Consider the following 16,156-nt stretch of genomic DNA (forward strand, 5'->3'; position numbering starts at 1 on the left):
ATCCGAGACTTTCCCCATCACACACACACACACACACACACACACACACACACACACACACACACACAGCCGGCCCAAACAGCCGTCTCCTGTCTCCATCACCTGGATTTGAAGAGATGAGGTACAGGTTGACTTTGGACTGGCCAACTTGTTTATCTGGAGGAACTGAGGTAGTTAGGGGCTGAGACTGCAGGGGTCTGTAGGGACTGTAACACAACTGTCATTGGTTTCTAGAACAGTCTGTTTGATATTTGCAAGACCACCCACTGAGTATTTGTCTAATAATCCGCTCAAACACCCCAGCCAGCCATCCTACCAGCCACTTTCTGCTAAAGCTAAACCGCAGCTTTCCTTCACACTCCTTCCAGAAATGCAGGCATGTCACCTTTCCAGGTGGGACGGTGTCCCACTCCAGACACACAGCCTTAGGTCTTTGGAATAAGGATTTCTTTTTGTTTTGGGTTTTTTTTTTTTTTTTTTTTTTTGGTTTTTTGGACAGGGTTTCTCTGTGGTTTTGAAGCCTGTCCTGGAACTAGCTCTTGTAGACCAGGCTGGCCTCAAACTCACAGAGATCCGCCTGCCTCTGCCTCCCAAGTGCTGGGATTAAAGGCGTGCGCCACCACCGCCCGGCTTCGTTTTGCTTTTTCAAGACAGGGCTTCTCTGTGTCGCTTTGTTGCTCGCCCTGGAACTAGCTCTTGTAGACCGGGCTGAGGAATAAGTATTTCTTCAATGTTCCAGAGACTTTGTGGAACCTCTAGGAAATGTCTGGCTCACTGGTTAGAGAGCCATTTCATACTGAGTGAACCTACCCACACGCATTCCCAATTTTAAATAAATTGGCATTTGGAATGTAGTGTAACACGATGCTGTCTCAGAACCAGTGTTGATAGAACCATTATCATTCCCATGTTAACTGCACACAGTAGCTGTCCAACATTTGGATGCCAGTTAAATTTAAGAGCGTCAGGTGGAGGTAGTGTCTTTAATCCCAGCACTTAGGAGGCAGATAGGCAGATCTTTGTTAGGCTAACCTGGTCCACAGAGCCTTCAGGACAGGCTCCAAAAGGATAGAAAAACTGTTTAGAAAAACCAACTTGCCAGATCTGGTAACCACACTTCAAACTTGGACGTTAATTTCTCAGGGTTTGTCAATAAAGCCTTCTCCAGCTATTTCCTTTTTATCTGCCCTAAGCCTTGAAGGCTCAGGCCATAGCCGAGTTATTCAGTTATCTTTCCAGTTCCTAAGGAAGTCATGCCATTGTATCACACACCCACACCCGTCAAAACAAAACCTAATTTCCTTGCAGACCCACTCCTTAAGAGTGTTCCAGGCTAGCCTCCTAAAGGCAAATAGCCCTGCTGTGGGCTTCGCACACTAAAAAAAAGGGCGGTGATCTCTGGCAGAGATAAGCCTGCATCTCCAACTCCAACATAAGTCTGTGAACTCGGGGAGCTTTGTGAAAACAAGGCTGCCTTCCACAACTGGAATCACGTTGTTGAGTGTCATGAGTGCCTGGCAGTCTTACAAGGCTCCTGATACACATCTCATCCCACTACCCAAAAGAAAAGGACGTTGCTTAGGATTAAGCATGTATTTATTTTAGTTTAGTTAAAACAAAACATCCATTGTTTCATTGAAACCGGTGTAGCACTCCTTGCCAACAAGCCAGGGCATGTTGGCCTCTACAGTACAGTGGGGACATTTACACTATATATACAACCGAGGCTCTCGTGGTTTCCATTGTGACCACGTGACATGTTAGCAGATAGCGACTGCATTTTGGAAATTTAGACCTCATTTAAAATGTAAGATTTGAACTCAAATTGAAGTCCGGTTTATTGCAAATACAATTTAAACAAGTATTTTCAATTTCCGTATTTATATACAATGTCAATTTCTGATATTGAATTCTCTGTACAAGTACTTTGGGGACTTATATATAATGTAAGTTCATCAAAATGCAGTTCAGAAACTTAGGGGAATATATATACATTTGAACGCAAAACCCAGTTCCAGCAGTATATACAATCTATTTACAAATACATATGGACATTGTATTTACAGTTTATCATAAATATTGAAAAATAGGTTAGCTTTAATGGATTAATGCTGCTCTATAAATAACAGTACAGTCATAACTGAAATGTCCATGGAAGACAATGCAACATGAGGTGACAGGACAGTGGTTTTAATACTGAAGACTGCTCATGAACGGGGATTCAGTTTAGGAGTCTCAAGGCAGATAGATAACATAGCCTCAAGCGTTGGAATTTGGCTTAAAAATTCATTTTGAACCTTAATTCACAAAAAAGATTTGGAAAGTTCACGCTGATTGACTGTGAACAGGATTTTCTCCTCCATGTCTTTCTGGTTGCCATGACACCTTCTCTTGGATGTTTGTTTTCTCAACATCCCAGGCAGGTCTTATCAGCAACTCTTTCCAGGACTTCAAGCAGAATTGCGAATTCTTGGAACTCCAGGTGAGGTTCTGGATTTGGATGCCATGAAAGCAGCACGGTAGAGTGTTTTCTCACTGCCTCTGCTTCTGGATGGTCCCCGGATTTTATCTTCGGGACACAATGGACCATTGGTCTTAAACGCAGCACTATCAGATATCTTCCGGTCTGCGAAGGTCTTTAATAGCAGACAAATCTTGCCTATGAATTTAGCCACATATACAAGGCTGTGTAACAAGAACCATGTGTGCCACATTTCTGGCCCTTGCCTCAAACTAAAAATATTTTGTTCAAGAGATAACCTCAAGAGCCAGATGGCCAACTGATGATTCCACTTGCTTCCCTCAACACTTAATGGAATTATGTCTATCAGATCTGAGACATTATGCTTGATGAGCAAAGTACCACATTATTTAATATATTCAACATACACCGTTAACATACAATAAATGTTCTCTTAAAGCCGAGCTTCAAAGCAATGTTTTCACTTTGAACTGGAATTGAAATGGAAGGGAAGCATGCAGCTGGACCAGGAACTAAGTACAACCAGGCTGTACTGTTTCCCCTAGCTAATCATTTGTTCGATGTAAACAAATAATTCTGCATTGTTACAAGAATGAGATGACAACCCAGTGCGAGTTTGGAAAAAGCTTACTGCTTGGGAAACCCAGTGGTCTTTCTGAACTCACGCACGCAGGCCTCGGTGCAGCCTGGGGGTCAGACCTCTGCTGCGGACACAGTAACACAAGAGCCACGTGTTGTCAAGTAAATTGTGCTTCCAGCAGATGAGCATTTGCAAGTTGTACTTCCTGCTGGAAAGTTCTGGCCTACTGCCATCAGACACCACTTTCACCTCTGGAAACAATGTTTTAAAGGGCAGGCCCAAAAGCTCGACTCAGAGAGCTGACAATACAACTCTGGAGACGGACGCAACTGAATAAACCCTGTCTTACCCAATTGCACTAACTGTTTGGTACCTCAAAATCAGTTATTTCATTCCCAACAGAAATATCTGCACTGCTTTTCAGCCTACTCGGCTGAAGACATAAACATTTTAGATTTAATGAGCCAATTATCTGGAAGCAAAGAAACTGATGAACAGTGTTCACCTGATTTGGTGCAGCAGCTACCAATTACCCTTAAAGTGAAATTTGAACAAACAAAACAAACTATGCTAATTCATGATACAATTTTTCTTAACATTTTCCCCGAAAATGATTTTGGGTAAAAAAGTATTTGGCTTATAATGCCTACAAAAAAGGCAAATAATTTCATAATACTAATATTTGTTTTTAAATATCAAGTGAAATTGTGTTACGGAGTTTATTGACAACTGGTTCTGGATAAAGTTCAAAAAATGCAACTTCTTCAAAGTAAAATAGTGCTTCTGAGGTCTTTTAAAGTATTTTTTGGTACAAAAAATAAGTGTTTTTCTCAATGCTTATTTCAATACTTTGCTGTAAATTAAGTGTTTTTCACATCGAATGGTTCCATTAGGCACATTCAAGTAAAATCATAAAATATCCAAGTTAAACAATGACACAGCCAAGCATGTGGCTTGATAAAAAGTTAAAAGTTCGTCCATTCTCTGGAATGGAATAAATAGTCACTTCCCTTAACCCAAGACTCGTGGTTTTGCTGTTAATATCCATTCCTTAACACACAGATAAGTTTCTTAAAAAAAATAAAAAAATAAAAAACCGAAATAAAAACAAAATAAAAAAAGTTCCACTTATTCTGCATCCAGAAGAACCAGCGAGGAATCTGCACTTCAAAAGGAAGTGAACCGAAAGCATCAGGTGAAATTTCTGAGCAAGTTGAGTGTTGACTCAACACTGGTGGCAGATGGACCGTTGAGTTTGAGTGGTGCCATTAGTGGCCACCTGTAGAGGCATTGTGTACCCAATCCAGAACAATCAAGGCCATACTTCCGGTCATCACCACTATGCCACTGATGAAGAACAACAGGGCCTGCGGGAAGCAGAGAAAACTCATCAGGGCGGATGCTAGAATCACATCTGTTACAATACTCTCTACCTGACTAAATACAAACTGTTAAGGGATCAAATATTACTTAGAGCACAGAAGGCTTCTTTATGTTGGCACAGCTATTCATGAACCTGTAATTTCTCACCCATGTCCCTATAATTAATAAACGTACAGATTGGAGGAGTTGGACGGTAATGACAGAGACTTATAAAAGTTTGACTCCCAGCTTAGACTTGCTCCTAACAGCTCCGGTAACTTAAAGTAGCCCATTTATATTAATCCACCTTCTATCCCGTGACATTACCACTCTCACACTTTACGCTTCCCATTTCCTCTCCTCTTCCTTTCTCTCCCTGGATATCCCGCCTATACTTCTTGGTTATTGGCTGTTCAGCTTTTTCATCACCCCAATCACAGCAATACATCTTCACAGAGTGTAGACCTTCCCACGTTAGACCTTGGTTTGCCGGTGTCTGTGCTTATTAGTTTGTCTCCCCAAGAAAAGTTCACCCCCATTTACTCCTAACCTCATTCTTAGACCACAATTAGTGGTCAGACAATAATTAGTGGTCAGATAGTAGGGCTGTATTATTCCCAATACCCCCACACAGGGCTGACAATTTTTTATTCCTACGTTCCCCTGCTAGGATTCTGATTCCAAAGAGCATGGTTTGTGCTTGGTATAGTTTGCCCTTTGAAACAAGATGCTAGCAAACCTAAGGATGAATACAGCCGTGAACACATTCAGAAGCCCCCAGACTCCTACTCAAGGAAGGTCTCATTTAGATAACACCCTCACCTTCCTTGCTGTGCACACTGGCACCCATCACAGGGCAGGAGTGTGTCAGTATCTTTACACTGCTCCTAGCACCTTTCTGCAATTATGTTTCTAGTGCACAGCAACCTTTGTTAAGTATTTCATTGCTAAAACTTCAGGAGAGACTGAAAATAACTACTGATTTTACCGTCACTGCTCACTCACCCCAATCTTTTGCACAGATCTCATAGATTCTTTCTTCACTAACTTGATATAGAAGGCAGATGGGAGAATAAAAATCAGCATGGCAGCTGCCGACGCACCTGTAAAAGGACGTTTATCCTTTGAGAACTCAATGAGTCTAGTTTGAAGGCTCAGTATCCTTAGGCATGTAAATCAGAACTTACCAATGAAACCAAAGATGTCCCTAATGGTGGGGACAAAGATGACAAGCAAGTTGGTAAAGGACAAGATAGCCACGGTGATGACACTGTGACGCCACCAACTGAACTCCTTTGCAGCACACAGTAAGTGAGTGATGGAACTCCGGATCTGAAAAAAAAAGGTATCGCTTATTGTTTTAGCAATCCTACTTTAATTAGTGCAAAGAATTCACAAGCAATTTACAACGTATCAACGGCAGTTTTTCTAGAACTGATGCCCCTCCCTCCTGTTTGCTGCCCCGCGATGATCTGGAGCCCGCACCCCGACTACTCATCCCTGCAAACCTCCCCCAGTGTGGCCCTGCTGCAGTTCTCCCTCCTTAAATCTCTACACCCAGGCTCATCATAGCTGTGCAGGAGCAGGTGGCTACCTACCGGGAAAATAACCACTGGCACCGTGAGGGTGACAGCCATCAACACAGCCAAACGGACAATCAGTAGGAGAATGTCAGTCCCCACGACTGAGGAGTAGGTGTGCAGCAATTCCGACTCGACTTGTCCTGTGGAGACACAGCAGAAAAAGCTTTCAGTGTGGCTTTCTCTAGGGATCAAGGAGGAAAGGAGAGCGGACTCACAGTGAAATCTGCACTCTTACAATGACTACAAACTAAGGCTAATGAGATTAATCTGGAATTATGATTAATGCAATTAAAGTAACATTGGAGGAAATTTTTTCTGAATACTGAGATTTCGCCACATGACCTCCAGTAAGAACAGGGGCTAAGCACCTAATCCAACTCTGGCTTAGTGTGTGAGCACGCACGTGTGTGTTGTGTTAGTTACAGCTAACGGTGGGAGTAGAGGCAGTGGGAGCGCAACAGAGGCAAGGACGTCACAGAAACATCAGCAAATGGCTCACATCTGCTTCTGAATCTGGATCAGAAGGGGCCTTCTTACAGCTAAGATACACACACGATGTCGGTTCCAACAAACGAGTCTTTCTCTTCCTGAGATTAGGTATCACTTACCGTAAAATGTCAGGTATCCAAAGAGAGCAGCAAGCAGGTACATCAGAAACATGGCGAAGAAAGAAATCTTGGACACGTTCATCATCCTCCTGCGGCTGCGCCTGCACAAGCACAATAGAGCGCATGCGATGGTCAGCGAAACCAGCAAGTTACAAGCTACTGTCAGGGCTGCCAATCAAAGTCAGAAAGGATCAAGTCCCTACCCTTTCAGCTCTTCATAGATGGGAAGAACAGCAGGATGGCAGACAAAGGAGAACGTCAGGATTGGCACGGCGTACACGGTCTGAAAGAGACACACCGCTGTATTTACACACCGTGGCATAACCTTGGCAGTCCCTAGCTGTGCTTCAGGGATTTACACCAAAGCCTGGAAAGCCTCACTGCTGCGTCATTAACCCCCATTCTCCAACTGTGTTTCCCAAGTATGACCAAGACGACCTGAGATGCACCACTTTGAGGCCGTGCGCCTAGTTCGCTTGTATTCCTAGTCACAGGAGAACCTGAGACTTCTGTCTAGTACCCCCCCCCCGCCGCCAAAAAGCATTGATCATCCAGCCTCAATTTATCTCAAGAGATGTTTTAAAATTCCTAATGGACGATTTCTTCTTCTCCTGTCCCTCCCCAAAAAGTTCTTTCTAGAAAGCAGGACGGCAACTAGTTACCTGTGAGTTGAAGATAAAGTAACGCGGCGTGCAACAGTCGGAGGCGGTGGCGTTGGACGTCATGTTAGACGCCAGGAGGGCCAGTGCTGATGTGGCGTTCACAGTTTCATTGATCATCAAGGGTTCTACAGGGCAAGGGATCTGAAACTTCTTGCAAATCACCTAAAACGTATTTTGGCATTTGTTAAGCAGAGTAACTCGACAGAGCTTTAAAAGGGTATTTTCCAAAAGGAGAAACTGTTACTCACCACAATCAGAAAGAACATCATACACAGCAAGGAGAGGCCACTGGTGTACCCCAAGTACCCTGGAGAGGTGGGAGAGAAGGGTTCCGGGTTAATCCAGCAGGGATGGAGAACACAGACTGTAAGACACTAGGGCTAGCAATGGCGTTCTATGACCAGTTGGGGGCTCCAATGCTAAGCTGTAAGTGTGTCACACTGCCATTCCCAACACCAGGTGCTGGGAGCCTTCTAGCCTTCAGTGCACCGCTAAGTAGGAACACCCGTTAGGAAATGCTTGGCTCGCCAGGCCAGCTGTGGCGGTGCACACCTTTTCAATCCCAGCACTAAGAAGGCCAGCCTGGTCTACAGAGCAAGTTTCAGGATAGGCTCCAAAGCTACAGAGAAACCCGGCCTTGAAACAAAATAAAAAATAAAGCAGCAAAGTGTCTCGCTCACCTAGATTTCTCAGCAGCGACAATGGGAGGATAAGCACCAAGGACACCAACAGGACCAGGTAGTCACCATTCAGATACCACAATCTAGGAGAGAAGAGAAAGGGCAAAAATCAACGACACGCCTAACAACACGCATGAAAGGGCAGTTTAACTGAGCACGCAGTCAGGTTAGAGGTGGGGGTGAAAGGCAGGAGCTGCTGCGCCATTCTCTGCTCTGGGAAGACTGCCAGCTGATTCACAACATAAAACACTTCTTAAAGCTTGATACTAGCATAGGGAACAAGGCTGCTCTGTGCAGCTGGCAAGCTTATCTCTGAGAAACGTACACCGACATCACAGTTCTCGCCTGTAATTTCTAGCCAAGGAGAGAAGGAACTACGGCAAGATTCTTCAGATGTTTGTCAGCAAGTACAGTCATTAAGCATTTCACTAAGGAAATTTCCACTTAGATTAAAATTCACAGGCAACCACTCTCCTCCCCCAAACTAGTCTGAACCAAACCCCCACTCGATCAGAATTTATTTCAGATTATCATAGTAACACCTAAACACACCTTAATGCCAGAATAAACTATAGTCAAAAGGCCATTTCTGAAAGTAAATGTTCCCTAAGTTCTAGTAACCAAGGCCTATTCTCTCTGGGCATGGTAGTGGCGTGCAGGCATGGTAGTGGCATGCACTTGCATGTTCTGTCCCAGAGGCAGAGGCAGGTGGACTATTTGAGGTCCAGGCCAGCTAGAATTAAACAGGGAGACCCTGTCTCAAGGTAAAGCCATTCCTTTTTTTTTTTTTTAATATTTTTATTTATTTATTTTAGTTTTTCGAGACAGGGTTTCTCTGTAGCTTTGGAGCCCATCCTGGCACTAGCTCTTGTAGACCAGGCTGGCCTCAAACTCATGGAGATCCTCCTGCCTCTGACTCCCGAGTTCTGGGGTTAAAGGCATGTGCCACCACCGCCGGGCGCCATTCCTTCTTAAAAAGTACTATATTTAAGTCCTAGCTCCTCAGGGGCTCCACTCCACTCATGACAGTAACAAGACCACCACTGAAAAATACTGCTGAAAGATCAGCTGATGAACCAAGCCACGAAGTGCACACTGGGAGCCACACGTCTCTCTGTGCAGAGTTGGGAAGCAGATGAGCCTGGCTCATTAGGAACATTAGGCCTGTTCCTCCCAGGGATGAGTAACTGCTAGGAGACTTCACTTTCTACAGCACAGCCGGGCAGTTTCTGGTTTTCTTTATTTAACTATTTTAAGCATGACTGGTATTTTTTTTGGGGGGGGAGGGCGACTTTCTGTCTTAAACAACTTTATAGCCAGCAACTGTAGCAAATGGAATATAAACAGAGATGAATTCAAACACTAGAGAAGTGCCGCAGCCAGGTTGGTGTACTTGTTATTCTGAGTTGAGTGCAAACCGCTGCACAAGTCCACATCACTCTGGGGAGCGAGGGGCACTTCCCTGTCAGAAGTATGGACAGGAATACTTGTGGAAGACTTGCTGATGAACTGTTTTATTTATATTCAACTTTGACCAAAAAAAAAAAAAAAAGAAGAAGAAGAAAAAGAAAAAAGTATCTGCGATTGTTTCTATGGAATAACCTTACTTAGCACCTACCCATTTGTATCTTCAACGTTCATTAAAGCCTTGATCACCAAAGGTAACTCATATTTCACTATGAAGAGGTAGCTTGACATAGCTGGAGGAAAACAAAATTAAACCATTACAAGTGCAAAATGTGGCCTGTGACACCGAGGTTATGTGTCACCACCTTGTGCTACTCAACGAAGCCTACCCAAAGTGCCCTTTCAAAACATACCTCCAATGTTCTGCATTGTGATCGAGCCGGAGGCTGCGAGCTTCCCAGCCAGTCCAAACGCCTTATGCCCCAACTGTTCATATAATAAAGACCCTGCACGGAAGAACAGAGAAATGAAGCCCTCTGAAAGCTCTGCCCCATCCCAAATCAGGATAGGCAGAGATTACTGGGGGCGGGCGGGGGTGGACCCAGAATGCCACCTACCTCCTTCATTGGCAGTCTTCAAGAGGAGATGAACAGAGTACAAGGAAAATATTGACACAAATGTCAAGAGAATTCTGAGAAAAGGAAAAGGCACACTGTTACAAACAAGCAGGGCGACCCACTGACCACCTCCCTTCTACAGCAGCACCGGTGGTGCTCCCTCTCTTGACCTTGACTGACACTATTGCAGCTATCAGGTGAGCTCCACTGTATTAAATAAAGCAATGTCTCCACTGTGCCCAGTGCAGGGAACTCTGCAAAGCACCAGGTCTCAGAGAGTAGAAACTTGTACTCTAGTTCTGGGACCATAATTATCTATATACCTGCCATGTGTTCCTAACAGTTTCATTTAAAACTTGCCATTAAACTTGGTCCACAAGGCTTTTATGCCATTCAACAGATGGGTGAGGACCCCATGGACCAGACAGACTGTGAGAAAGGAGACGGGCGGAAGTGGAACTAACATTTCGTAAGACACTATTAAAAAAAAAAAAACAAAAAACCTACTAACCAATCAGAGAAGTGACACCCGGGCTTGAGGTGACACTATTTGCTTGACCTCTCAGAAAAAGTCAATTAAAAAAAAAAACTATAACAAATTAGGTGACTGGGAAGACACAAAAAGATGCGCCCCCCCCCCCCGAAGAACTCTAGAACGAGTGAGCTCAGTTTCACCCTTCCACCTGGAGGGAGTGTAAGGAAGGAGGAAAGGGCCTAACACCACCGCTCTCCTAACACCACTGCTCTCGAGTTTCTCAGCCAAGTGCCACTTTCCTTCTATGAAGGCAAACAACGCACTGATTAAAACAGAAAAAAAAAGCAAATATGCAAATGAGACAGCCACATAAATTCTGACCTTGTATGGGCAAACTGTACACTATGTAAGCTGCGGGCCTAGGGAGGAAAGGTGTCAGCAGCACATAACACAGGCTGTGACTTCCATCCTAAGGTCAGAATGGCAGGACACCTGGGCTTGAGGTGACACTATTTGCTTGACCTCTCAGAAAAAGTCAATTTAAAAAAAAACTATAACAAATTAGGTATTGTCTTTCCAATAGATTTCATGCCCCTTGAGGTCACTTTCAACCTCAAGATTAACTCTCCTTAAAAGGTCAACTTGTCATTTCTTGCACGTGGCTTCTGGCCCTTTACCTTTACAATGTAAGTAAGGATGAATAAAAACTCGCACAATCTTGTTATCATTTGGCCATTTATTAAAATGGTTAATCAAATACAAATTAAGCTATTAAAGTAGAATTCCAAAAGTTCAAGGGTTACACGGTAAGTTTTCCTTTCCGTTATGAAACAGTTACCTATAACCACATTGGTAGCATTTTAAAGTTTCCAGTTCTCGTGGCAAGAGCTAGAAAGGGTTTCAAACATGTAACTCTGATGCCAGCCATTCAGAGCCCCATCAAAAACTGAGATTTCGGAATGTTCTAAAGCTAAAGGTCCTGGGGCTTCATTTTAGCAAGAAATGCCTCCAAGATCCTTACCCTAATGCTTTTAGTATCCAATGTCAGGCTTAACATTAGTTAGTGTGGAATTTCATAAAGCTGAGAAAATAACTTGAGTGGAAGGTAGCGGTCAGCTAACCAAAACATAACTGTCACGAAGGGAAGGGACATTTGTAGAGTGTGTGTGGTTCTGGTGACGTTAGAGGGCCTTCTACGGAAACTGTCAACCACACATCTACAGGTGGTTTGGAACTTAGGACAGTGAAAACCATACACTCATACTTGTACATGCTTCTGTCCTTGGAAGGAGCACTTCTTCCTCCCTGCTTTTCTGAGAGCACTGGGAATCGCACCCAGGAGCCGTGCATGCTAGGCAAGCACTCTACCACTGACTGGTACTTTTATAGCCCATGACTCTTCAATCACAACCCCCAAGGGTCGGTTACCCCCAAATGGGTTAAGAACCATTTTGCAACCTCTAACCAGAAATTTTAGAAATCAGAGGACCAGCTAATTAACTTTTGAAACAATTAGTAGGCTGGTATTTAAAATATTCAGGCATCAGACAGATCCGGAAAAACATCTTTAAAAAAAAAATGGAATTTGCATTTTAGCATCCAGAAAACTATGACTCACACGTCCTAAAACCAGCATGTTCTAGGCAAGGTAAATATCACCACACCTTTATCCAGAACTTTTTTTCCCCTTATGTTTGAGGGCCACAGGTTTTAGGGGGAACTGTCAACTTATGAAACCCAACTGGAGCCACTTCGCTTACTGTAACCTTGGCTTCTGTTTTTAATCAGACATTAGAGTTACTCTAAACTCAATACTTTCTCACTGGCCTCAACCTGTCAGTGTCAAGCGCTACCCAATGTTCTATCTAACCTGCTTTCTTGATGTTGTATAGTATGTAGTAAGACAGAGTTTCGGATTTCTCGCACGTCAAAGTTTAAACGATTTCTAAATCAGCTATTTGAACTGCAAATTCTTTTCCGGAGCCAAAATATGTTTATTCATATTAACTGCCCTGCATGGCAGGCTCACTACTTACACATACTTACATAAAAAGAGCAATTCCAGTATTAGCCATGGCATAAGAAAGCCCAAGGATTCCACTGCCCACAATCGCATTGCTCAGATTAAATACTGACATTCCAAAGGAAGTAGTACCTGGATGCTACACAGAGGGAAACGATAACCAAACATATAACAATAATTAAAAGGAGAAAACCAGCTTTGGGCAAGTTAGATTTGAAATCTAAAACACTATTCTTTTACTCCATAAAGCCAGGCACATAAGAAACAGTATTTTCAACTTACAAAGTCAGTTTCATACTTCTTCTTCCCCAAATTGGATTCAAGTAAAAAGTTCTGGTTTTCAGGATCCACATCTACGTAATGGCTGCAAAAATAAATTTAAAAAAAGTGTAATTGTAACCCGACAGAGGGATACGCAAAATCGTGTTTTAATGTACATAAAGTAAAACAGCCCTTTGGTTCTGCTACGGCACCTTTTAGTTAATGCCTAAGGAGTAAAGTCTTTCCTGAGATACCGTTGGTCATGCAGTTAACAACCGGGTGATTTAGTATGCTACTCTCCGGGGCAAAGATCAAGAGGCTGGGGCCTGGGGCAAGTATCCTAGGGCCTCGAGTGAGCGTTGCCTACGTCCGCTGAGCCATTCCTCCAACCCCGAGGCGATGTGTGCTAGCACTTATTTATCTATTATTTTTGCAAAGCGCACTTCTCCCACCTTTTCAGAGCAGCCTGCTTGGTGGGGTAGGAGTAGTTGAAGTCACTGTTGGAGCTGTAGCTGCTGCTGTCCTCATCCGGGGAGATGTTGAACCTTCCCATTTCGGTCTTCTTCATGCTGATCGGAAGTGTGCGTCCGGCGCGGGGTTCCTTTTGTCCTTGGCGGCGCACTGGCCCTCGAGGCTGCAAGCCTGCGAAGGTAGAGGCGGCGTCAGGACTGCAGCGCCCGCCCGCCCCCGACCACGTGACGCCGCCGGGCGGCGCAGCGCGGCTGATTCATCCCCCGCCAGGCGAGTGGAAAAGTACCAGGCGAGCGAGGGGCGGGGGCGCGGCGAGGGGCGGAAAAGTACCGACGAAGGGGACCGCGAGAACAAAGATGCGCCCGCTGCGGCGCCCCCTCCAGCCACCTCGGCGCCCAGCCCGGTGTCCCCCTCGGCCAGAGCATGTTTACAAGCGACATGCCGAGCCCTCCAGCCGCCATGGGTTCCCGGTCCCCGGCCCCTCCTCTGCCCCGGGAGGAACTGATGCAATACCGAGGGGCGATTGTCAAACCCTCGCCGCTCGCCTCTTTTCCCCCCGTGTCCGGATTGATTTCACGTTCGGGTCACTAGACCCGGCTAGCAGCAGACGAGAGCGACCCCGCGTCCGCGCGGCTCCCCACTTCCCCTAACGGGAGGCTGCGGCCGGCTGCCCGCCCACCCGCAGACCCCGCTCCCGCCGCCGCCCCTCCCCCGCCTCACCTCGGCGCTCTCCCTCCGGGCTGGCCCACCACACGGCAACGTCTCCCGCAGGCTGTCTCGGTCACACCAAGATCGTAAAAAGACGGGACGAAAATAACAGCGACAGATTCTCTAACGATCCCCGCAATCCAACAGGCTTTGGAGATATTAACTTTAATTAAATTATGATCAGCTTTTTCTTCCTTTTCTTCTTTATTTCTTTATTATTTTTTTTTTTTAAAGCGGGGGAACGGCGATCACGATCCTCCAGCGCGGGCGGCGGCGTGGCGCGGTGTGGAGCTGCCTCGCGAGCGCCGAGTTATAGCGGCGGGCGCCGCGTCAGTGGGCGGGGCTGGCGGCTGCTCTTTGTGTATCAACAGCACCTGGGCTCCGCCTCCAGGCCGCGTCCCTTTCCCTCCAGTGGCCTCCCGCTCCGCTACCCCGCACCCCGATTCGGGGGGGCCGGTCGCACCCCGCTTCCTCGCGGCTCCGCAAGCCCGTGCACCGCAGCCCCGTGGGTGGCCGTCCCCCGCGGCTGCCGTCAGGAGCCAGCTCCCAGAAGATTTCCCTCCCATCCCAGTCACCAACACTGCATTTCGGGGACACATCCTGCACGTGTGTCCCCCCCCCCAATTCTAAACCTTTTCCAGCCGGCGCCTTAAGATGTACGCGAAACTTGAGCCAGCGCTGCCACGCTACCCTGATGATCGGATTGTGTTCTCGATCTTTCCACCTAGATCTGCTTTCACTCTCCTCCCCAGAACTAACGTGATGATTAGGGCGGCTCGCAGTTCCGTTTCGGGATAGACTTTTGGTGTGCACGTGGGACAGTATAGCTGGGGAGATTTACGTTTGACCAGAAAATCAGATCCCCTGAAAAGGGGTCGGGACTGGGGAATCCAGCTCTGCTGAGGCCGCCTAGGAGCGTCCTGGCCACCCCTTGGCAGACTCTCTCTCCTGCCACCACCCCACCCCACGCTGCGAGCTGCTGTTAGCCACCTCCCCGGGCCTCCACCAAGCGCGCCCTTGTTGGAATGCAGGCCTGGAGCTTTCTCTGCAGCCCGGATCCCTCGCTGGGGCTGTGGTCTTGCAGAGTCGGGCGGCTCAGGGGGCCCCTTAGACTAGAATATTCGGTGCTGCCGGAAAGGCGAGGGCCCTTCCTTTTCTGTTGAACAAAGACCCTCGAGGAGAGAGAAATGCTAGTTGAATGAAGGAATAAACAAACGAGTTTGACCTCGAGCTCTCTTCCTTTGGGGGACGTGGGAGAGATTGGGCTGGGCACAGAGGAAAGGACTGGGTGTGATCACGATTTTTGCCTTCAATGTTTTCCTGGGGAAATCTGTACCGCTGCCTATTTCCGTGGCACGTATGACTTAGGGTGCCTTCAGCCTGTACCAGTGTTCGTGATTGACAGGGCAGGACCCTATTTCCCCTTTACACCCTGTGTTCCTCACCCTACACCTTCTACTCTGGTCCTGCCAGTCACACTTAAACAATAGTCTAACTTCAGTACCGCACGTCCCCTCGTACCTCTCAAGGGCCACTGTCATTCTAGGCTTAGTTGTTAAGACCCAGCAGAGCCTTTTTCGGCCTGCTTTCAGGGTTCCCTCCTCAGACCTCAGCGCCGTTTTCTAAGCCGTGTAGTGCAGGACTTTGTAAACCTGTCCCGTCTTGTACGGTCCTCAAATAGTTCAAGTTTGTAGTCCTGTGCCGACAGCCTCCCCATGGGGAGGAGAGGTTAGGAATTTGACGTACAATCAAGGCGGAAAAGTCTTGATTACCTTCCTTGCCGCCGTACTCCCTACTAATACAGGCTCTACTCTTGTCAGAAAAATCTTAGCGGTGGGCTCCAGAGGAGTCCTGGGACATTCCTTCATATCAGGTTTCAGCTGATAAAAATCGAAAGGTCTTAAACCACTTTTTCATTCCAGGTAAATCTCTGCCCTGTCAGAGGTGTTCCGGAAGTTTTCTCTGGTTTGGTGGTTATGGCTGCAATTTGCAATACAGCTAGATCTATTGTCCTTTGGATTTATTGGTGGTTCATATTACAGGTTAGTTAGGGAAGAGCCATACCTGTGAAATTAAATGTGTGTGTGTGTGTGTATGTGCACACTCTTAATCTGACTTTCTGGACAGCCAGAACCTGAACAGTACGTGACCTAAACAAAAGGCGTTTTTTCTGTCACCAGTTTGAGTCTTCCTAACAACCAATCAAAAATGCATGACTGAGCCTGGAGAGATGGCTC

General features: G+C 46.1%; 1 protein-coding gene across 2 annotated transcripts; it reads right to left on the reverse strand.

Moving 5' to 3' along the window:
* Window positions 1-1,584: 1,584 nt before the first annotated feature.
* On the reverse strand, window positions 1,585-14,251 carry Slc38a2 (solute carrier family 38 member 2). 2 transcript variants are annotated; one of them, XM_057791527.1, is made up of 16 exons: window positions 13,932-14,251; window positions 13,193-13,382; window positions 12,762-12,843; window positions 12,503-12,618; window positions 9,982-10,055; window positions 9,778-9,870; window positions 9,576-9,657; window positions 7,958-8,040; window positions 7,526-7,584; window positions 7,278-7,439; window positions 6,819-6,898; window positions 6,616-6,716; window positions 6,023-6,147; window positions 5,612-5,756; window positions 5,430-5,527; window positions 1,585-4,429 (listed from the first exon to the last, which is right to left on the reverse strand). In XM_057791527.1, the coding sequence occupies exons 2-16, from the start codon at window positions 13,306-13,308 to the stop codon at window positions 4,331-4,333; spliced, it is 1,515 nt and encodes a 504-aa protein (XP_057647510.1). In that variant the 5' UTR covers window positions 13,309-13,382; window positions 13,932-14,251; the 3' UTR covers window positions 1,585-4,330. The 2 variants fall into 2 exon arrangements, with proteins under 2 accessions (XP_057647510.1, XP_057647511.1); XM_057791528.1 differs by lacking the exons at window positions 12,503-12,618; window positions 13,932-14,251 and having other exon boundaries at window positions 13,193-13,332.
* Window positions 14,252-16,156: the final 1,905 nt, after the last annotated feature.

Source organism: Chionomys nivalis, chromosome 17 (assembly GCF_950005125.1).
Source record: "Chionomys nivalis chromosome 17, mChiNiv1.1, whole genome shotgun sequence".
Lineage (NCBI taxonomy): Eukaryota > Metazoa > Chordata > Mammalia > Rodentia > Cricetidae > Chionomys > Chionomys nivalis.